The sequence below is a fragment of the Grampus griseus genome, assembly GCF_964374135.1.
Source record: "Grampus griseus genome assembly, chromosome: X".
NCBI lineage: Eukaryota > Metazoa > Chordata > Mammalia > Artiodactyla > Delphinidae > Grampus > Grampus griseus.
The window spans coordinates 6,932,090-6,954,708 of record NC_138999.1 but is presented as its reverse complement, the minus strand read 5'-3'; the positions used below and the strand labels follow the sequence as shown (position 1 = coordinate 6,954,708).

The 22,619-nt window shown below is 52.1% G+C and overlaps 1 protein-coding gene across 3 annotated transcripts in view; it reads right to left on the bottom strand.

The window, feature by feature from the left end:
* The window catches only part of TBL1X (transducin beta like 1 X-linked), a 229,793-nt gene that overhangs the window by 8,306 nt on the left and 198,868 nt on the right, over positions 1–22,619 (bottom strand). For all 3 annotated transcript variants that reach the window (XM_082680773.1, XM_082680771.1, XM_082680772.1), the window contains 8 exons: positions 17,233–17,378; positions 13,750–13,999; positions 11,611–11,743; positions 11,090–11,231; positions 10,247–10,310; positions 10,030–10,127; positions 7,713–7,773; positions 2,152–2,273 (listed from right to left, as the gene is read on the bottom strand). In XM_082680773.1, the coding sequence (XP_082536899.1) occupies positions 2,152–2,273; positions 7,713–7,773; positions 10,030–10,127; positions 10,247–10,310; positions 11,090–11,231; positions 11,611–11,743; positions 13,750–13,999; positions 17,233–17,378 (1,016 nt within the window). The remainder of the gene's footprint in view (positions 1–2,151; positions 2,274–7,712; positions 7,774–10,029; positions 10,128–10,246; positions 10,311–11,089; positions 11,232–11,610; positions 11,744–13,749; positions 14,000–17,232; positions 17,379–22,619) is intronic.

Here is a 22,619-nt window from a genome sequence, read left to right as displayed (position 1 = left end):
TCCAGGGTGCAAGTGGACTTTCCTCTCCCTCCCTCTGCAGCCCAAGTCACAATTCCCAGAAAGCACCCAGAAACGGCTCACGGGGTCTCGGGAAGAAATCAGCTCAACTACATTTAGCTCACAGCGTGTGTGGAATGATGGGCTGCAATGAGACCCGTTTAAAGAGCCAGGTGGTGCGATGGCACAAAAGTCCCGAATGGGGCATACGGCAAGTCACAAAGATTTCCTAGTGAAAGCTCAGGGACGGTCTAGGCGTAGAGGAGAAGTAAGTTTAGGTCAGAAAAATTAAAAAAGAAGGGTCTGTTTATAGCCACGACAAGATGGTAACGGGACAACTGGTCCCTGGGCTCTGAAAGAACCTTCTTTTGGAAGCAGGGACCTGTAGGGACAGATGCTGGAGGAAGTGGGTACTAAGGGAACGCAAGTGCCAAGGACAACGCAACTTATGTCAGGTAAGTTAGTGGCAAGGGACGCCGTGAGTCAAAGGTGGGGAACAGTGCAGGTGTGAGGCGCTCAAAGCCAGCAGGTCCTCCAGGAGGACCGGGGTAGAGGCGGGGGCGTTGCACACTAGAGGGATCTGCCAGGGAAAGGCTGCAAAGAGCCTCATGGGCTATGCGGGAGGATCTGATGATGCATCCAGAGAACAAAAACGCTAATTTGAAAAGACACACGCACCTCAATGTTCACAGCAGCGTTATTTACAATAGCCAAGACATGGAAGCAACCTAAGTGTCCATCAACAGATGAGTGGATAAGGAAAATGTGGTACACACACGCACACAGACACGGAATACTACTCAGACAAGAAAAGAATGAAATTCTGCCGCTGGCAACAACATGAACTTGGAGGGTGTTGTGCTTAGTGAATAAACTAAGTCAGACAAATATCGTATGCTATCACTTATATGTGGAATCCAAAAAAATACAACAAACTAGTGAATATAAGAAAAAAGAAGCAGGGCTTCCCTGGTGGCGCAGTGGTTGAGAGCCCGCCTGTCGATGCAGGGGACGCGGGTTCGTGCCCCGGTCCGGGAGGATTCCACATGCCGCGGAGCGGCTGGGCCCGTGAGCCATGGCCGCTGAGCCTGCGCGTCTGGAGCCTGTGCTCCGCAACGGGAGAGGCCACAGCAGTGAGAGGCCCCCGTACCGCGAAAAAGAAAAAAAAGAAAAAAGAAGCAGACTCACAGGTACAGAGAACAAGCTAACGGTTATTGCTGGGGAGAGGGAAGGGGGAGGGGCAAGACAGGGGGAGGGGATTAAGAGGTACAAACTATTACGCATAAAATAGATAAGCTACAAGGATATAGTGTACAGCACAGGGAATATACCCAATATTTTATAATAACTATAAATAGATTATAATCTTCAAAAATTTGAATCGCTATGTTGTACACCTGAAACTTATATAATATTGTAAATTAACTACACCTCGATAAAAAAAATTAATTAATTAAAAAAAGGAATTCAGTGAGAAGTCAGCTGGTGTCTTGAGTTTCTTGGATTGAATGTTGTTTTCCACCAAATTTAGGAAAATTTGGCAAAATCATCGTTTCAAATAATTTTTCTGTTCCATTCTTTTCTTCTCTCTCCATTACACATATATGCTAGAGCTCTTCACACTGTCTCGTAGGTCATTAAGCCTCTATTCATTTGTTCAATCTTTTATCAGTTCTTCAAATTGGCTAGCTTCTGTGATCTCTCTTCAGGTTTACTAACCTTATTTCTGCAATCCCTCCACCATCCATTAAGATTTTCACTTCAGACATTCTACCTCTCAATTCTGAGATTTCCCCTTGACTGTTTTAAGAACGGTTTTCCTTCCTCTGCTGCCCTTCTGCATCTATTCACTCATTACAAACAGCCTTTCCTTTGTTTCCTCACACAGTCTAATAATAGCTACTTTAAAGTCTTTCCTGCAAAATCCAACATCTGGCTCATCTCAGGTCACTTTTTTTTTTTACACTGCCTTCCCAGATGGATAACTGGGTTAGCCAATCACCTGAGATAGCTACAACAGCCCAAGGAGCAGTGGGCTGCACAAGAACTGGTCTGCAGTCACAGCATCCTTTAACTCTAGGCAGAGAGGAGCCAGCTCCCAGCTCCCAGCACATTCGCACGAACCTGAGCCCCACAGTCAGAACTCGCACTTACTGTGTGTCCCTGGAACGTTTTGACCGGGCGGTCACAGCCGAGTCTGCAGACGTGGATACACATGTCTGTGCTACACGAAGCAAAGGTAGTGTTGTTCTGCCAATCCACGTCAAGGGCAGGGGCTGTGGAGCAGCAAATGGTCAGGGGGGAACATTTGCATTTAGCAGTTGTGCACAGAGCTCAGGCGACTTAGAAGAAGTAACAGCACAGTCAAGATGCCTAAGGACAAGATAAAGCAGCACCCCCAGTGTGAACACAGCCTCTGTCCCCCACAGACCTGAAAGTCTGTCCTTCCCATTTGGAGGGATGCCCAGAGGCCTCCGGAGCGAGACCCCGTGACACCTCGGGCGGCATAAGCGCAGTCTCTTGCTCCCCTGGCACAGGTGAGACAGGGTAGGGGAGAAGCACGCCGTCTTCTCCCGCACCTTGCCGCTCCCAGGAATATCACTGTGCTGGGCTGACTGGATGTGTTTTAGGTAGAGAGGAGAGGAAAAAGATTTCATATCCTGTGTTCAATGTATCCGCACTGAGAAAATCTCCCACAGGGACTTCCCTGGTGGTCCAGCGGTTAGGACTCCGTGCTCTCCCTGCCGAGGGCCCGGGTTCCATCCCTGGCTGGGGAACTGAAATCCCGCAGGCCACGTGCCGCGGCCCCAAAAAATCCCCCACCACACAATGAATGCATTCCACCAACTGGAGGATACTCATCGTTGACAAGGGGACAGCCTGAGGGGACGCAAGTGACCTTATGGTGAACGCTGCCTCTGGCTCCTGGGCCTTTCTCAGGGGCGCGTGGCTCCAAGAGCTCTGTGAGGTTTGGGGGATGGTGACCTCTTCCCTTCTCCCGACCTCCCCGAGAGACTACTCAGCATCTTTGTTCTCTCCACACGCTTCCTTGTTTCTGGACACACAGAGGGTTAAGTCCTGCAAGCCCCTGGTGAGATCTTCATCGACAGATCGATCCCTGACCATGTCCCACGTGTGTTTCTTACAGGCAGGTCAGCACTGGATTGGGAGAAGAATCCAGCTTCCTCAGGATACGCTAACTCGGACTGCCCCTCCCGTGCTCAGCCTTAAAGCAAGAGGTGCACCCGTGCACACGCGCCAGCCTTCCACAGCCGCAGGGCTGGATCCCCTTGGCTCCCCTGTCCAGCTCTGTCCCCACACAGAGGCTACGGGTGGGAGGATGTGGCCGGGAGGCAGCAGGCTCTTTCAACACCCCAGGGCGTGCATCTCTGTGTGTCACACCCCCTGCAGAGCGGTTCAGCATGGGCCCACGGTTTCTGCTGCATTTCCCACGTGTGCCCAGTGGAACAAAGGAACCGGATCCACTTGGTCAGAAGGATGTTCCCGGGAGCCAGAGCGCGAAGAGCAAAGCCGCAGCTGCTGCTGTTTACGACACTGCAGGAGCCAAATCACGAATTCCCGGGCCAGCCTCTGCAGCGGTGTGTGCAATTAATACGCCTGGAAGAGGGACAATCTGGCGGGCGTTTCGGGGGCTGGTGACCAGCACCTGGCCGTTAAGAATTAACGTGCGCTGCACCCCTGCCATCTAAACGGAGGATGCTGTGTGCTCAGGTGTCTGGCCCCATTCTGCGTCGATGCTGCTGCCAGGACCCTGCCCTCCCCCAGGGAGCTCACCATCCAGTGTGGGTGGGGCTAAGCTATGCTGGGGGTCTGTGTGGCCTCCCTGCCCACACTTGGCCAATGAGGTTTGACCGTCGGCAGTAGTCTAGGTACAGCCAAGCATTACTTTGTTTTTTTAAAAAACAAAATTTAATTTTGAAATGCTTACGGAATCGCAGGACGCTGCAGAGATGTAATAGAGGCCCCACGTTGTACCCCTCCCCCACTGGTGGCATCTTATGCCCCTACAGTACAACGCCCAGACCCAGAAGGTGAACGCGCGCCACGTGTGTGCAGTGCGGCACTGTTGGATCACACGCGCAGGCCTGTGTAACGACCACCGCAGTCAAGATCCGGAACCCTGTTCCATCACCACGAGGACCTCCCTGTGCCACGTTATCAGCACACCAAGCCCTCCCTGGACCACCCCTCAACTCTGGCTCCACATCTAAAATTTCGTCATTTCGAGAATGTTATGTCAATGGCGTCATCCAGCACGTGACCCTTGCAGACGGGCTTTTTCCATGCGGCAGAACCCCCTTGAGAACCTATCCAAGCCGTCGCGTGTTATCAGTAGTCGATTGGTAACACTTCCTTGTCACTGCTGAGCGGGGGAACACCGTCAGGCTCTGAGCTGACACTTCCTGCTGTTGGTAAACAGCGGACGCGCCCCACCAGGCCTTCATGGCGAACACCTACGGGGCAAGGCGGTTTCACAGATCAACCCATCAAATGCTAAGGAAAGGTGCCCCTACCGCTCTCCCTGCCTGCGCTTCCTCCTGAAAAACAGCACCGTTTCTTTCCTTCCATCCTGGACAGTCTCTACCACACCACTTGTCACCGCAAAGAAAGAGCAGAGAACACACAGAGCTTCCTGCCCCAGCAACGGGATACGGGTCGACCTCGTGGGCAGCAACACCGCAGCTGAGAAGCTCTCTCAGGACACAAGAGGCATGTGGTCTGCGGGATGGAAAGCCGTCGCATGGACCTTGGGAATGCTCTGGGAATACTAATTTCCACTGGAAGCCTTGGTACACGAACTCTTAAGATAAAACTGTTAGACGAACCTTACTGATGGCTATTTTGGGCAAATCATCCTCTGAAAAACAGAAGCCAGAGCTCTCTTCATCACAGATATCCCCCACCACGCGAGCACAGAAGTCAGCACACCTGGGGTTCTACGCCTCTGCCCTGTCACTGCATCCGTCCTGGCAGCAGAGGTAGGGATGGTCTTGGGATTATGCCAAACACGATGGAAACCCACCAGGCTCACTTGCTTTGGTCTGCAGAGTCTACAGCACAGAGGTCTGACATGGAGACGACACACACAGATCAAAACCTGGAGACGGGGGTGCCGGGGATGGGGAAAGGGGGAAGGGAGAGCGAGCTCTTCACGGGCAAGGGGTCTCCTTACGGGGTGACAGAAATGTCGTGCAGCTAGACAGTGGGGAGTGCTTTGTACATTCTGCCCGCTCCAAACACACACACACAGAGACACAGACACACAGACACACACACACACAGGCACAGACACACACACACACAGGCACAGACACACACACACACAGGCACAGACACACACACAGACACACAGACACACACACACACACAGACACGTACACACACAGGCGCATACACACACACACAGGCACACACACAGACACAGACACACACAGACACAGACACACACAGACACACACACACAGGCACACACAGACACAGACACACAGACACAGACACACAGACACACAGACACAGACACACACACACACAGACACACACACACAGACACACACAGGCACACACACACACAGACACAGACACACACAGACACAGACACACAGACACACACACACAGAGACACGTACACACACAGACACACACACAGACACACACACACACAGACACGTACACACACACAGACACACACACACACATAGACACACACACACACACAGACACAGACACACAGACACACAGACACACAGACACGTACACACACAGGCGCATACACACACACACAGGCACACACACAGACACAGACACACACACACACAGACACACACACAGGCACACACAGACACAGACACACAGACACACAGACACACACACACACACAGACACACACACACACACAGACACACAGACACACGTACACACACAGACACACACACACAGACACAGACACACACACACAGACACATACACACACATAGAGACACACACACACACACACAGACACAGACACACACACACAGACACATACACACACATAGACACACACACACACACACACACACACACAGACACACAGACACAGACAGACAGGTCGGGATGCCAAGCTGCCTGCTCTTGGAGCCCTGCCCATTTCCTCGTGGGGAAATATATTCTATAAAACGTCCACCAACTTCCACATCATCAATGGTATCAGATTAAAGCAACAAGAAAATTCACTGGCAGCCCCAGCAGGTGTGTCCGGTGTGGTCCCAAGGACAGCCGTGGAAGAGGTGGGCTGCCTCTCCGGGGTAGCGGGGTGCAAGCCGGCGCCTCCCAGGCCTGCCTCCGTCAGGAGGGAACGGAGTGCCGCGTGGAGTCACAGATGCTGGCGTCCACGCACGTGTCCCAGTCGTGTCAAGGCCTGGTCGGGACCTTTCCTCTTAGTCTGCTCCCTGCAGGACCACGTCCCCCGCGTAGAGCCCTCCCTGGGCACGGAGGAGATGCACCGTCCTGGGGAGTCCTCGGGGCCAGTCCTCTGGTTCAGACCATCGCCAGGCACCCAGAAATACCCAGCAGGAAAGCCCCTCTGCTCCCCTCCTAAACACTGTCCCGGGGCCACCTGACACAGTAAAACGTTCACCCTGTACACTCAGCGATTCCCTCTCAGTGGAGCAGACGCCTCCCGTGAAGGGAAGCGGCACCTACGCCCTGCTGGCGACTTCAAGCCAGCTTCTCCCAACAGTTTATTAGTTTCCACCTCTGTCCTCAGATAAGAGACCACATCTAACAACAGGACTCAGTCCCACGGAACATGAAGCATCAGGGGGGAATCTGGGAACCTGGATTCCCTAGACCCCTGGCTGCCCCACGTGGCCTGGTGAGGACCCAACACACACACAGACGTGTGTGGTTGAGAACAGCAGCTACACATCCGTGCAGGCAAGACCACTGCAGGCCTGACGCTGCTCCCTGTAGGAAGGCTTGGCGGCAAGGATGGCGTTGGCCCGAGTCTGGGAATTCGGACTTCCCACCATGCCCTAACTGGTAAGAACGGCTTCTGTGCCTCCACCGTCTGTGCAAACAACGTGGTTTATACTGAATCCCACACTCCTCCTGGGAGTGAAGCATTCGGGTGCAGGCGGGCACAGGGTGCCTACGAACCAGAAATGCTGGGCACAGGCTCTGCTGACTTCACACGACCTGTCACACGCATGATCACCGCCTGCTTCCGGGGGAACCCAGCACGTCCTACGCGACTCCATCAGGAGACAACCTTTGGAAGGTCTGGATCTCGCCCCATGTGCCTTTGCCCTCTGCTGACATTGCTTTGTATCCTTTTACTGTAATACATCTGCGCTATGAATTCAGCTGCACGCCCTGGGAGTCGTCCTGGGTGAACTGCTGACGCCGGGCGAGGTCTTAGGGACGCCCCTGACACAGCGCCCTTGGGGCAGCAGCAGAAGGGAGCCCACACCAGTTCTGGGGCTGGTTCGCAGCTTTGCAATGAAACTTTTGAGCGAGCGAGCGCCAAGGGCATCTGTATGTTGGAGGCCTCAAGAGCAGTGCTTCCTGTGAGAAGGGTTTCCTCCCTACCAGCTATATTCCGTGCCTGCCATCCTCTAAGCGTTCACCATTACTTTAAGGGACACCTCCTAGGACTCTGAATTATTATTTTTGAATGACAAAGAATAAAAAGGGAAATTTAAAAAAATACTCACCGGAATGAAACGGAAACTGCTGTTTGGCCTCTCCTGTGTGGGCATCCCAAATTATTGTTGTCTGTGCTCCGCAAAAAAAAAAAAAAAGTTAGTTACTCTTCTTCTTGCAAAGTTTTCTCTAGTAAAATTTATGATATAAGAAAATGCAGTGAGCCCCTCTTTTTTCTAAAGCAGCACTGTCCAATCAACACTATATAAATAGCATGCAAGTCACACAGGGAGTTTAAAATGTTCAGGCACCACACGAAAAAATTAAAAAAGAAACCAGTAAAACTAATTTTAACAAAATTCATTTCACTCCAGCATGGCGAAAATATTATCGTTTCAACATAAGATCCATATACTCGTATCAACAAGATGTCTGGCATTCTCTTTTTCACCCGTGTCTTTGGAATCCAGGGTGTCTCTTACACACTTAACGATCTGGAGGGTCACACTCATGAAGTTGGCCACATGCGCTGGTTACTCCACCAGACACAGCAGCTGGAACTGATATTCGCAAAACTACCAGTTTTGGCGGGAAATCCCCCTTATCCCCAAACATGAAAAACTATTGAAAAAAACTGTAACGATAAACACCTTTTTGGCACTTTTCCCAATGAAAAGCTGCAGAAATGGGTATTTCTGAAAATTCCCCTGACCGTCACTCACTCCGTGAATTGGGATCACTAGACAGAGTAGAGAATTGGGTTACACTGGGGTCTGGCACTGATTTATTGGTCTATATATAAGGAGAAAAAAAAAAAAAGATCTCCTCCCCGGAAAACAAAGTAAATCACAAATGCTTAAGAACGTACTAATGTTGGGAGACACTTAGGGAAGAAGCCATCTGGCAGCTCGATGAAGACCACTGGAATTAGTTCTTAATCAACTGGAAGTTTCAACTGAATTGGAACCTTGACACCTCCCTGTCAATGACGTTTAGTAAAGATTTTACTTTAAGAAGAACTAGTTCTATTTCGTATCGACAGCAGTAATTTTCAGAGGAAGTACTCAGAGCAATGAGTGTCTCTGAAACTTTCGGTCAGCTCCAGACCAATTAACAGTTTGCTTTTTTTGGGGGGCTGCGCCGCAGAGCTTAATAGGATCTTAGTTCCCCAACCGGGAACTGAACCCGGGCCCTTGGCAGCGAAAGTGCGGAGTCCTAACCACTGGACTGCCAGGGAATTCCCAACAATTTTTTGTTTGATGGAGTATAACTGTTTTTCTTAATTGAGCCACTCACAAATCTGGCAAGGCAGAGAACATATAAACCCTTCCACAATTCTGATACAATTTCACCTACTACCATCAACAATTGTAACGTTAAATATGCACTGGGCAAAAGAAAGTATTCCTTACACAAAAGCTTTCAAGAAACTGAAGTACATTTTAGCCACTTTGGGTTAAGCTCGCGCTGAAGGTCAAAGTCAACATCCCTAAATTACATTTCCTCCCCGAGAACGTATCACTTTACAGAAAGCAACTATTATTCCTGCCACGGTTGACTAATCATGGTAGATAGTGTCTGACTCAGAGGCTACTAGAATTCCAAATGTGCATTTCCACTAACCATCCAGTTCATCGCCTGGTAGAAACAGAAGATAATCAGGTAGAAAATTCAAAATGATTAGAAAAAACGGCCTCAGGGGCAGGGAGGACCTGAAGATGCAAAGAATTCTCTGGCAGAGTGTGAAAGCTACAGGGCAGTTGTTATTGGCGGCCAGGGCCTGAGTCTCCCATCCGACTTTATACCAATGTGTCCCGAGGCAAATTAGTGAAGTTCTCTGGGGCTCCATTTCCCCCTCTGTGAAAAGGGCCACATCATCCCAGTGAGCCCCGCCCCTCGCACGGGTGTCTACCTTACTCCTGCCCTCAGGGAAGCCTGCGGTCTACAGCGCGATGCAACAAGTCATCAGATTGGGAAAACGGAAGCCTGGGGAGAGAAAACCGTTTGTGTTCCTAAGATCACCCTGGGCGGGTGCGGTAAGTTTATGCAGAGGACACCCCACGCCAGTGGGCTTCTTCAAGCAGCGGACAAACGCAATTTGGGGATTTTCTTCTTTCTATCAGTGAACTATGAACCTCAAGGAAAAAGGTGTGACGGGCCGGGGGAGAGCTTTGATAAAGGTCTGTAGAGCAGTCTACGGTACATGAAGACACGATGTGCTAGAAATGAACACTAAGACCAAAACCACAGAAGCAAACAAAACAGATCCCTCTGATTTCTTAACGGGAGGCAGAATTCTCAGAATTCGTAGAAAGCATGATGTTATCTGAGATTAAACATAAACAGGCACCTACAGAGGACAGCAATGTATCTTAAGCAAACACTCACTTTGTCTACTCCAGCACTCAAAATGTAATTCCCCTTCTTGTTCCATTTCAAGGCAAAGATGGGGCCTTTATGTTGGCCTAAGGTGCTGGCCAGGTTACCTGGTACGTAAAACACAAACACAGCAAGCGGGGTGACTTCCGGGCCTCAGTCTGTTCCCCGGATGACAACAGGCCAAGCACCTCCTCTCCGACCCCAACACAAGGGCGTCAGGACTTACCGTCTTCCGTCCATATTCTTGCAAAACCATCATAGGAACCTGTAGCCAACAGTGTGCCGTCACTCTGCAGGCCAGAGAGAAACACAGAGCGACAGAAGCAGCTTAGTAGGGGCAGCAGTGGAAAAGGGCCCCTCGCATTATCCCTGGGCGGCAGCACCTGACGTCAACAACAGGTTCCCAGTCACGAGACTCATCAGTCACGCTGGCCTACTTTAGCTCGCACTGCCCTTCAATGAAAACGTGAGACCAAACAGGCTCCCCGTATACAACCATCAAGGAGGCGAGGGGGCAAGGAAAACAGATTGCAACCCCTCACCACTGACGACGTCCGTGAAAATACGGTACGAAAAGTTAGCGTGAGACTCCTGGAGACTTAGGTGAGCTCTTAAAAATATGTGCAAATGGGGAAGAGTGGTGAAATGACAGAATATGCATAAACAGGATAAAGGGCAAGAAAATCAAAAGATGTTCCAATCAGAAAAAAAAAAAGAAGTCAGAGAGCTCTGTGTCTCTCACGTGTTAAATGCACGTAACACAGGTGCTGAAGCGTCAGGGGGGAAAGTCATCTTTCCTTCGTGACAACTCACAGAGCGCCAGCAGAACGGGTTCCCCGATAAAACCACCAGACTCCATCCTGCCAACGTGTGGCTAGGGAACACCCAGCTAGAGGTCCGCCAACACGGAGGGCCTCGGGAGGAGCGCTCAGAAACGGGGGCCAGCCCCCCAGGTGGGCTGACCAACAATACTGCCCCCTTCCTGCGTCTGCCCGGCTCCATCAGCACCACGGCGGCCCTCGCTGTGGTTTACAGACGTTCAAGGGTCTGGGCGGTGGCGGAGGCTTACGTTCCAGTCCAGCGAGGTGACGTCTTTGTTACTGGGGACGTCATGCCCCCCCTCCCGTATACAGTGCCTCAGCACGAGCTGCGTGGAGCCCCCGTTGCTGTTTTCGTTGAGGTTCCATATCCTTGCGGTTGAATCTCCAGATCTGTGCAAGGAACACACACAGCATTCAGCTTCCGGTCCCAGGGCCAGCAATGCTCATCACTACTTGCTGTCTGGCTAGGTCGGGCATCCTCGGCACGGGGTCCTCCGTCTTTTCGATATCGCTGACTCACAGTGGTTTTCTCTTCCCGACCTTTTTTTTGCACTTAGTGATTTGAAATGTCTGTGCATTGCTCCCCAGCCCGCTGAGAAAACGGCTGGACCGGGCACTTCTGCACAGCCTGAGGTACTCGGGGCGCCCCAAGCCCTGGTCTGCACTCACTGGGAAGATGCCACCAACAAGGTACGGAGGGGGAGCGCATGTCCTGTGAGGGAGGACTCGGACACCCAGACCCTGGGCACCCCCAGCCGGACACCCTTACCCGGAAGCCAGGAGGTCACTGACAGGGTTCCAGGCACAGATGAACACCTCAGACTCATGGCCCCGAAGGACGGTGGCTTTATTGGGTGGAATCTCCACGTCTCCGTCTATTTCCATTGGTTTCGAATGATTATCTGTCACAGGAAACAGGGAAAGACACAGGTCTGAGGGATACCAAGGAAACATCCTCAGGGCACGTGGGTTTTACAAACAACCTCCTCTGCCGTCACCCATGGCGATGACAACCAAATCATGGGTTCTGTGTAATTTAGTAGATACGTGACATTTCTTGACAGTCTCCAAATTTGACAGAGGAATAAAAACCGGTATTTACTCTCTATAACTAGGGCGAGGCTAATTTCTAACAACAGCCGGAAGAAGACTGGACAGAAGAGATGACAGCCAGCCGGCTCCTGAGCAGGCGGAAGGTTCCTTCTCTTGACGGGACAACGGGTCTTACCCGGAAGCACCCTGTGAGGTGCTTAGCTGTGAAGCGCCCTACCTGTGAAGCTACCACGGGGGCAGGCCATCATTCTGCTGGAAGCTTGCTACCCTCAACCCCTCAGAGTCTTGGGACTCAAGTGCTATCTTCTGACTGGAGTCGTCTGCATACCATGCTTTTCAAGCCAAGCAGAACCACCAGGTTTCTGAACCGAAGCAGTCCTCCCTCCATATAACCCACAGGGTCCAGGCTCTGGAAGGGTGACAGGGCATGCTAAGTGCCACCCGGAAGAGATTCCCCCTGGGTAGTGGCCGTTTTCCCCCTCTGTGGCACAAGAAAAAAGATTCTTGAAGATCAGAATGAACGATCACTTCAGAGACTCCATTCAGGCCACAGCCTGCCTTGTAGCAAGATGGGAGCAAAGAGCAGGTGGGACTAGTTTCCGGAACAAGGTGAGAGTCGGAAACCACCGGACGGTGTACGTGGGATGGGGTGCTGGCCAGCCCTCGGGTGAAAAGTAACGCTTAGGGACTCCTGAAACAAAGGCCTGCCAGCCACCGGCGTTCCTTAAGGCATGCGACGGTCTCCACGTGGCCACACTCCCTTAGAGGTTAAGATTTAAAATACACGGTGCAATTTATAAGTTTGCAAAATTTCTGTCTCAGCGGATACAGAGGTTTCTCAGAGCTCACCAATTAGGATCGCTGCCTGGGGCGGAAGCCTAAAGACAAGGACACGTACCTCCTTCCTGTTTTCTTTATTTTGGGCGCCTTGAGGGATGTATCCCACGGGAGTGGGCAGCCCATAAATGACCTGTGGGTAAAAGCCACCTATTTTTTCTTCTTCTTTCCCTGTCCCGTCATCTTGGACCTCGTTAACAGTGATCATGGGGCCTGCCGGCGGGAGGTCTTTTCATCGGACGCTAGACAGATGGGCTTCAAGCCACCCTGCTGTAACATAACCCGCGCTGCAGCCTGCCCCGGCTTCCTGCGCAGCGCTGCAGCTGCATCTCGACTCTAGCGGGAGACGGCCTGTGCCGGGGCGGGGGGATGAGCCGCCCCCGCAGGGGCGGCATGGCTGCTCGGAGGGAAATGATTTTCAAAGGAGGAAGCACACACACGCACGCACACACTCACGCGCATGCACACACGCACACGCACGTGCGCAGTGCGCACACACACTCTGAGCTCAGACCCTGAAGCCGTCTCCGAGTTGATACGCCGCGTGTCAAAGTGCCGGCAGGCTCCCTGGGTAAAGGTTCATGCTCTCTGACTCGTCTGCCGGACGCTTCAGGGCCATTACCTAACAGGGACCCTGCTGCAACCACCAAATAAGACGGCACTTGCTGTCTGTGCCGGGTGCCCTGTCAGTGACCGTGAGCTCCGAGTGTCAGGTCAGAGTTCGTCCGCGAGGCCGGAGGACGGCGCAGGGGCCTCCTTTTTGTGCCCGACAGCAATCACAGGTGGAACAAATGAGTCCTCAGAGTAGCACAACCTCCTAAAGCTGAGAGAATGCTGCGTCCAAGGATCTCAGTGAGAACCGAGCGCGAAGCCCTCCTGGCCACAGAACAAGCCAGCCCTAGACGCTGCCGCATACACACCGCCCAGCAGGCAGGTCTGGAAGGGGTCTGCAGGACTTGCCCAGACTCAGACGAGGGAGAAGCTGCCGGAGCGCGAAGCTCTGGAGCCCCGCACTCACTTATCGCATGCGCTCCGTTCTCTTCCCCGTTCACCGTGGCCTCGCCGTTCTTTGGTGGGTTCTGCTGGGAAACGGCCGCCGGGGCCGTCGGGGCCGCCGGGGCCGCCGCCGCCGCCGTGGCCGCCACGCTGGCCTGCTGCTGCGCCAGCTTCTCCCGGAAGGCCTGCTGCCGCGTCTGCACCACGTCGGGCATCACCGCGTCAATCAGGGACAGCGACTCTATCGGGCGGCCGTCGAACACCGTGCCGTCCTGCGGACAGAGCCCAGGCACAGATGTCAGCTCCCAGCGAGACGGGTGCGCGTCGGGGACAGACACGCAGGATCCCGGGAGCCGCGGGGCCGCCGAGCAGGCGGGGCCGGACCGGGCGTCCTGAGCCAGGGCAAGGGATCCCAGAGCGCGCAGGCGGGTAGGGGCCGGCAAGAGCGAGCGTCCATGGAGGGCCCGGTGTGCCTGCTGCTGCCAGAGGGCACCCAGCACTCGGTAAATACCAACCTGCATCCGGATACTTCCTGTCATGACAACAGGGCTACCCCTGACGCGCTGTCCTCAACAGGGGGGCGATTCTACCCCCTCGGGGGACATGTGGTCAAGTCTGGAGGCATTTCTGGTTGTCATGACTGTGGAGGTGCTCCTGGCGTCTAGCGGGTGGAGACCAGGGACGCTACTCCACACCCCCCAGGGCCCAGGACGGCCCTGGAGCAAGGAATGATCTGGCCCCCAAGTGTCAAGAGTGCCGAGGGTGGGAAACCCCGCCCAGGCGCTCTGACAGGTGTGGAACTGCTCCCCTTTGATAGGACAGACGTCTCTTCGGAGACCGCAGGCCCAAATCAGACATTCCCGCACTGCTCACGATATGATTCCTAATGCATCTGTCCGTCTGATGTACTAAAACACACACGTCTGCTACCATCTGAAATGACTTCCTGGGATCAGCGCACAGACTAACACGGCCACGATATTCTAACAACAGCATTGTTTAGTTACAATTCCTGTTTTCCGAACTTCCCTGCAGTCTCTGGCTTCCATAGATAATGAAAACATTTCCATACACACTTAGCAACACAGGAGGGAGTTCTTTCCTTAGAAAGCGCTCCAGATATCACTCACACGAAACTCAGAGCCTCTCAGTGTGTCTACGGGACGTGCAAACACGTTTTAGCCTGTTTTCTCATAAATCAGGAAGAACTGAAGGACCTAAGTTTCAGCAACACAGCGTGTGAATGAAACATCACCCCAGCTGACTACAGGTTACTATACAATACTTGAAAATCAGGGAAACAATATAAAATAACAGAGAACACGGGGAAAAGGAGCCAGTCACCTCACAGCTGCCCGGGTTCCAGCCATGGAGGGGCCAGTGCTGACCAACTGGTCAGCTGGCTTCTACGTCACCTTCCTTCTTCGTATATTCAAGCCCCAAGTGGATGATGATTTTGCAAAAGGCTGTAACTGCCCAGGGTGACAAAAAACCTTCTAGTTTAAGCTCTAAAAGCACACTGTCTCACTTTTAACTACCCGAAACCTAAGTGACAAATGAGATGACCTTTCGTTCTCCTCTGGACACACTGGACTTTGAATTGCCGAGAGAGAGAGGTATGGGGGCCTCTCCACGGATGAAAGACGTAGAAACTGGGGCAGGGGGCCGCAGGGGCAGGGGGAAGGGAAATCCAATCTCACTCAGCATCACACAATCTGAGAGCCGGTGGGGCCTCTGGGGTCCTGTAACCCTATCCCCACACTTGTTTGTTTTGTGGAAAGAGAGACGCGACGGGGCCTCAAGTTGCTGGTGGAAGATCCCAGGCACCCAATGTAAGACAAGGAAAGAGGAGACTGCCCGTTGTTAGGCAAGAAAGAGCACAGGGTAGGCAGACACTCAGGTGTTTTTAAGGATGTGGGGTTTTGGAAAACAGCAGAGGAATACACGTGACAGAACACAAGACACATTCCTTCCGTAGTTTTAAAAGCTGAAGAGAAAGTGGAGTTAAATGCTATGCATGAGACAGGCTTGTGAGGCAGACGCAAGAGGCAAGAGATATGAGGACATATGTATATGTATAACTGATTCGCTTTGTTACACAGCAGAAACTAACACACCATTGTAAAGCAATTATACTCCAATAAAGATGTTAAGAAAAGAAAAAAAAAAGACAGGCTTGTAAGGGTGAGAGCAGTTCAGAGGGAGAGGGGATGGAGGAAACTGGAAGGGTTCAGGAAGATCTTGGGCCCGAGGGTGGTGTGACCCGGGAAGGGGACACTTGGTGGTAAAGAGGGGCATGTGGGCAGTGGACGGCGTCAGCTGTGCAGGATGGACCGTGACAGGAGACGGGAAGTTGGGGCAGAGCAGCGTGCCAGACCGAGGTGGGAGAAACGAGGGCAGAAAGAAGGAGAGACGGCGGGAAGTGCGGTGAAAGTAAGAGGGGCTCAGACCGAGATGCAAGGGAGGCCTCGGACATCACAGGAGGCCCCGGGCATCTTCACAGTACGATCCCAAGAGCAAAATAGAACAGGGGAGACGGGCACTGTTTTCAACCAAAAGAGCCCATTTAAAAATTGGTATGAAGTTGGCCCAAGGACTCATCGTGCCCCAATCTATAAAGAGGGAGGGAACACTGTGCCCCAATCTATAAAGAGGGAGGGGACACAAACAAATTGGAGTGACTTAAATTTATAATTATGGATACAACTGCCCCCTTCCTCTGCAGCTCTTCAACGGGTAACAAGACCATCCCTTGGAATCCTCTCGAACACAACAGTCCTCATCTGTCCTCCGTGGTCTCTGGCTGTGCCCTCTGTCGGGTCCACACGAAGCACAGATTCTAGGCAAATGTTTCCCAGGATCCCTCTTCGACTGAACTGCTCAAAATATTCCAGGGGGGGTGGGCGTTTTCTGTGCACGTGCAAGGCCCACACCTGTCCTGAAGCACCCCTGACCCTTGAACAACACAGGTCTGAACTGGCAAGGTCCACTATACGTGGATTTTTTTTTTTCCCCAACACATTTACTACTACGTTTACCATCCGCGGCTGGTAGAATCCGCGGATGTGGAATCTGCGGATACAGGAGGGCCAACTGTGGGACCCGAGCACTACGGGTTTTGGTACCTGCGGCAGGTCGTGGAACCAATCCCCGGTGCATACCCAGGGATGAGCGTATAAAGCAGCTGCGGATCTGCTGCGTGTTTTTCCCATTTGGCAACGTAGTGTGACGTCAGTCCACAGCTGGCGATGTGCGCATGGATATGGAAAACGACACAACCACCTAAAGGGCCTCGGAAGATTGCTCCTTGGGTACAACAGAAGCGCCACCCCCCACTGAAGAAAGTATTTACCGCAAAGAGAGAAGGAACCCTAACCGACCGCGAGAGATGGCGGGGAACCGTGTGCTAAGGTGACGCGTCTTCCCAGCGCGCGCGCGATCCAGGGTGTGCGCGCGCACGATGCAGCGTGCGCGCGGCCTGGGCCCGCCCCGGGGGTGCACGTACCTCGTTGATGCTGATCTCGGCCTCCACATACTGCAGGCCCTTCTGCAGGATGGAGATGAGGGCAGCCGGCGGCACGAGAGTCCCATTGATGTTGGACTGGCTTATGTGGCTCTCGATACCGAACGTGAACGCCGAGTGCGAAAAACCTGCAGCAAGACAGGGAGGCCAGCGTTCCGTGAAGCCTGGACCAAGGGCGGAAGGCACAGCCACTGAGACCTAGAAGGCGGCACCGCTGATGTCAACGCGCTTAACAGCGGAAGGGACGTGGCCGGAGGATGCCCGGCCTGCGATGTGGGGTGTCGCGGGCAGGATCCGGCAGCGAGAGGGAGAGACGCAGAGCAAGGCAGGCCTCTGACTTGCGCGGGACGGGAAACAGCTGTAAAGGTAGAGCCCTTTCCGCGTTTTAAAAGCCAAACAGGCCCGTGTCGGCCCGGGTTCAAGGTTTCTGTAACAGCAGTCAGACCGCGGGGCTCTCGGCCTGGCTTGCAGGGCTCCTCCCAGAAGTTCAGGCTCACGTCTGCCTGAACCCTCCCTGCAGTGCTCACGGCACATGAATCTCACCACCAACTACCCGAAGAAAAAGAGGTCGGTCCGGACTCAGTGGTGTGGCCTTGGGTCCTTTTACCGAAACACTGGGCGATCCCCTTGGCTAAGAGGTGCTGGGTTTCCCCCTTCCTCCCCTAGCACCCCTCAGCAAGTGCCTCCGTAGGAAGCCGCTGACAACACTGGGCAAGTGAGAGGGGCTCGCAGGTAAGGTGTGGATGGAGCTGCCTGGAGGCAAACGTCGGGAGCAAAGTCAGGACGGTGACTGCAGGTCGCAAACAATGCCTGTTTCAATAAAGGAGGGCACGGGGCAGGGCAGGGGGAGCTGCGGGGCCATGGGGGACAGGGCTGCGGGTCCGAGGCACAGGCTGCCTTTTGCTCTGTCAGACCCTCACCTGTGTGGGCCCCGGGCAGCCCACTCCCAAGGTGTCTCCGCCACGAGCGCCCTCCCATCACCCCTGGCTCACCCTACGTGCTGGCGGGTGGCTGGCGGGGGTCTCCCCGCCGCTCGAGCCACACTCACATTCATCAACCCCGCGGGCCCCCCGCCCTCCATCAGAGTCAACATCCTCAGTGCTTCTGCCTTTCGTTACCAAAACACAACCAGCCTCTGCAATGAACAAAACGCTCAGCAGATGGGAAGGTTCCCTCAGGCGAGAAGAGCTCTGTCTGCATCTGCGTCCCTTTCTCTCTCCAATCCCTGTTGCTCAGCCCACCTGCCGCTCATGGCCTCATTATTAAGAATATATAAAACAGACACTTGATACTTATTTCAGGAGTAGCACCGTAGCTGCTATTAACTTGTGTACATTTCTTTATGCACTGTAACCCCCTAAATTAGACTGTACAGGACAGCACCTCAGAGGCTCTCCCCGCACAGAGTCCCTCTGCTCTTACTCTCTGAAGGACATGAACAAACGCCCTTTGCAGTCAGCCTTCCCTTCTCCCTCTAACTTGTTTTCTCTCTCACTGCCCTCCGTTCCCCTACCCACTCCTGCCAGAACAGAACCACCCACCCCTGTGTTAACCAATGACTCTATCCCCCCGAGTCTCTGCCACCCTGTGGACGGTCTTAATCTCTAAGCTTTTATCACTCATTTTCCAGCAAGGGGTAGACTAGAAAAATCTGAGGTCAATGGATGGAGCAGGACCGAGTGGGTTCTTGGCCGGACTCCCCATCGCATGGGCTCATCCCTATATACTCTGGGCCACAATGGCTTCTCTCTCATAAGAATTCTTCCTAGGTGACAGCCCCGTCCACCTGGCTCCTACCATCTCTTCCATTCGTGTCTCCACCAGCTGATGGGACAGGACACTGGACTGAGAGCCATTTGTTATCCTCCTGGTATCTTCACAAGGTCTAGTGCAGGACTACGCCCGCCGCGGCAGTAATAAAATAACACCCGCCAGCCATTACACGGTATACACTCTCTCAGTCAGGCATTGCTCCAAGGATTTCCTCCTAATTCCGTAACCCTCTGCAGTCATTCCCTCGTTCTCTTTTCTCCCTTTTACGGATCAGGTCCTGAGATCTCCCAAGGGTAACTGACAGACCCCAGTCACTAGCTCCAAACTCAGGCAGTAGGACACCAATTGCAGCCCACCACACAACTCCACCTAGAAACTTCTACAGAGTGTTCCACCAGAGCACAGCTTTGACTGTGACCAGGGCTCCTGACAAATACATCTCAGTGACTGATGGAGCAGCTGTGGGAGAAAAGTCAAGCTTTTGGTGTATGTCTTAGTCCGTTACAGCTGCTATAACTGAACACCACACACTGGGTGGTGTCAGCAGCAGACATTTATTTCTCACAGTTCCGGAGGCTGAAGTCCAAGATCAAGGTACTGGCAAATTCAGTGTCTGGTGAGAACCCACTTCCTGGTCCACAGATGACTGTCTTTCCCCTGTAACCTCACAAGGTGGAAGGAGCAAGAGCGCTCCATGCGGCCTCTTAGAAGGGCACCAATCCCATTCACAAGGGCCCCATCCCCATGACCTAATCACCTCCTAAAGTCTCTGCCTCCAAATATCACACTGGGGATTATGCTTCAGCATATGTATTTGTGTGTCTGTGTGTGTGTGTGTGTGTGTGTGTGTGTGTGTGTGTGTGTGTGTTCGGAAGGGAAATACAAAATTCAGTCTACAGAAGTATTATTTCATTCATCTGCTCACCCACTCATTTATTCCCTCAAGTAACACAGGGCCATAAAAATGCTACTTTTTTTTGAATTTTTATTGATTTTTTAATACAGCAGGTTCTTATTAGTTATCCATTTTATACATATTAGTGTATCCGTGTCAGTCCCAATCTCCTAATTAATCACACCACCACCCCTGCCACTTTCCCCCCTTGAGGTCCATACATTTGTTCTCTACATCTGTGTCTCTATTTCTGCCATGCAAACCGGTTCATCTGTACCATTTTCTAGGTTCCACATATATGTGTTAATAATATAGGATATTTGTTAGCAATGCTACTTAAGTCACATGAAACACAGCAGATTCTGACTACCTTACCACCTTTAATCAACCTGGGCACTTTGTGTCCATTATCTCCATCTTCAGAGCAGCTGTTCAGAGTTGGTGTTTCTGTTTTACACATGAGAAGGACACATGCTGGAGAAATAAGATAACCTGTCCAAGGTCCATACATGTGATGAGAGGCTGAACTAGAATTTCAACTCTAGACTACGTGACTCCAAGGTTCACCTTTTTAACCTTACTTACTCTAAGACCCACGGGCACAGGAACCAAAATTCTTCAATTCTCCAGGTGGATGCCAAGTCCATTCCTAGCTGGACCACCAGCAGCCACAGATACAGTGCAGGCAACTTGAAAAGAACTGGGTGCAAACCCACTTCTGAGCCAAGACTTGAATACGTCCTTGGTTGCTCTCTTTATCTGGGTTGGGTGTATAGTTTGGTTGCATAACTTTCTTATCTCTCCCCGTGATACTGCTCTTCCAAGTAGATTCCATTTCTAGAACATGTTGATGACGATACTCAGTGAAGGACAGCTGAAAGAAGGGGATGGAGCACTGAAGACGAATGGGTGTGTGTGTGTGTGTGAGTCTGAGGCTTCTGCAAAGAGGAGGGCTGAAAGCCATCTGCTAGAAGGAATGTCCCTCCACTAAAGCAAAATGATGACTAAGGAGGATAAAGCTCTATAAGGGAACCATGACCTTGAACACTTGGGTCCGCTATTGGAGATGACAGTACATCATGACTGGAAGCTAGGTTATCTTCAAACCCTTGCTGTAATGTTCCATGTCACTGCTGAAGAGAGTCCTCCTATCTGTTTAAATTTACATTAGCTGCATTTCTTTGGACAGATCTATGTGTGGCCTCCAAATCAATGGTTGCTTTCAGTCCATTTGTTTTTGAGACTTTCTTCTTGATTTCTGGCCAACCAGATTTCATCAAGGCAAGTGGGAGGGCCAGGCAGACAAAGTGTCAGGAGTCCTGGGTTCCGTCCTCGCTCAGCCACACAGGACCTGAGGGTCTGGGCCAGGCCACTTCACTGGGCTGGGCCTCCGTTTCCTCTACTACCACGCGGGGCTAAGGAGTACCTCAAGGAGCTGAAGGGAGAATCAGAGGCAAGAGCAGCAGGAACACAGAGACTTTTTCTAGTTTAAATTTATTTTTAATCGAAGTCTAGCTGATTTACAATGCTGTGTTAATTTGTGCTGTACAGCAAAGTGGTTCCATTATACATACACACATTCTTTTTCATATTCTCTCCCATTATGGTTTATCACAAGATTTTTAAAAAAAATTTTATTGATAGTTGACTTACAATGTTGTGTTAGTTTCTTCTGTACAGCAAAGTGACTCAGTTATGCATGTATATATTCCTTTCCATTGTGATCTGTCACAGAACATTAAATAGAGTTCCCTGTGCTATACCTTGTTGCTTATCCATTCTACATATAATAGTTTGCATCTCCTAATCCCAAATTCCCACTCAATCCCTTCCCCACCCTCCACCTTGGCAACCACAAGTCTGTTCTCTATGTCTGTGAGTCTGTTTGTTTTGTAGATGGGTTCATTTGTGTCATATTTTAGATTCCACATAGAAGTGATATCATATGGTATTTGTCTTTCTCTGTCTGACTCACTTCATTTAGTATAATCAACTCTAGGTCCATCCATGTTGCTGCAAATGGCATTACTTCATTCTTTTTTATGGCTGGGTAGTAAGTAATCCATCGTATATATGTACCACATCTTCTTTAGCCCATTCATCTGTCGATGGACATTTACATGGTTTCCACAGATGCTTTTTTTTTTTTTTTTTTTTTGCGGTACGCGGGTGTCTCACTGTTGTGGCCTCTCCCATTGCGGAGCACAGGCTCCGGACGCGCAGGCTCAGCGGCCATGGCTCACGGGCCCAGCCGCTCCGCGGCACGTGGGATCTTCCCGGACCGGGGCACGAACCCGTGTCCCCCACATCGGCAGGCGGACTCTGAACCACTGCGCCACCAGGGAAGCCCCCGCAGATGCTTTTTAATCTAGATAGAAGATCATGAACTAGTGGAAACATCCCTTTTCCATGTTGCCTTGTCCATGCAATGAGGACAACTGATGTCGTTAGGGTACTTCCCGGTTCTGGAATTCATTCACCGTGGAACAGGGGGACGTCCTCAGCCTCTGTCGGGGAGGCCTGCTTGAGCACTTCCTCTTAGGTCACGGTTACTGCCCTGTGCCAAGGTGCCGTGTAATGCGCCACCTTGGAAGACCGGCATCTCCAGGAAGGATGCCCCTGTGTTGGGGGTGGCCAGCCTCCATATGCCACCAGCAGCGCACCACCCCTCCCAACGAGGCTCCAGGGCTAATGAGCATAT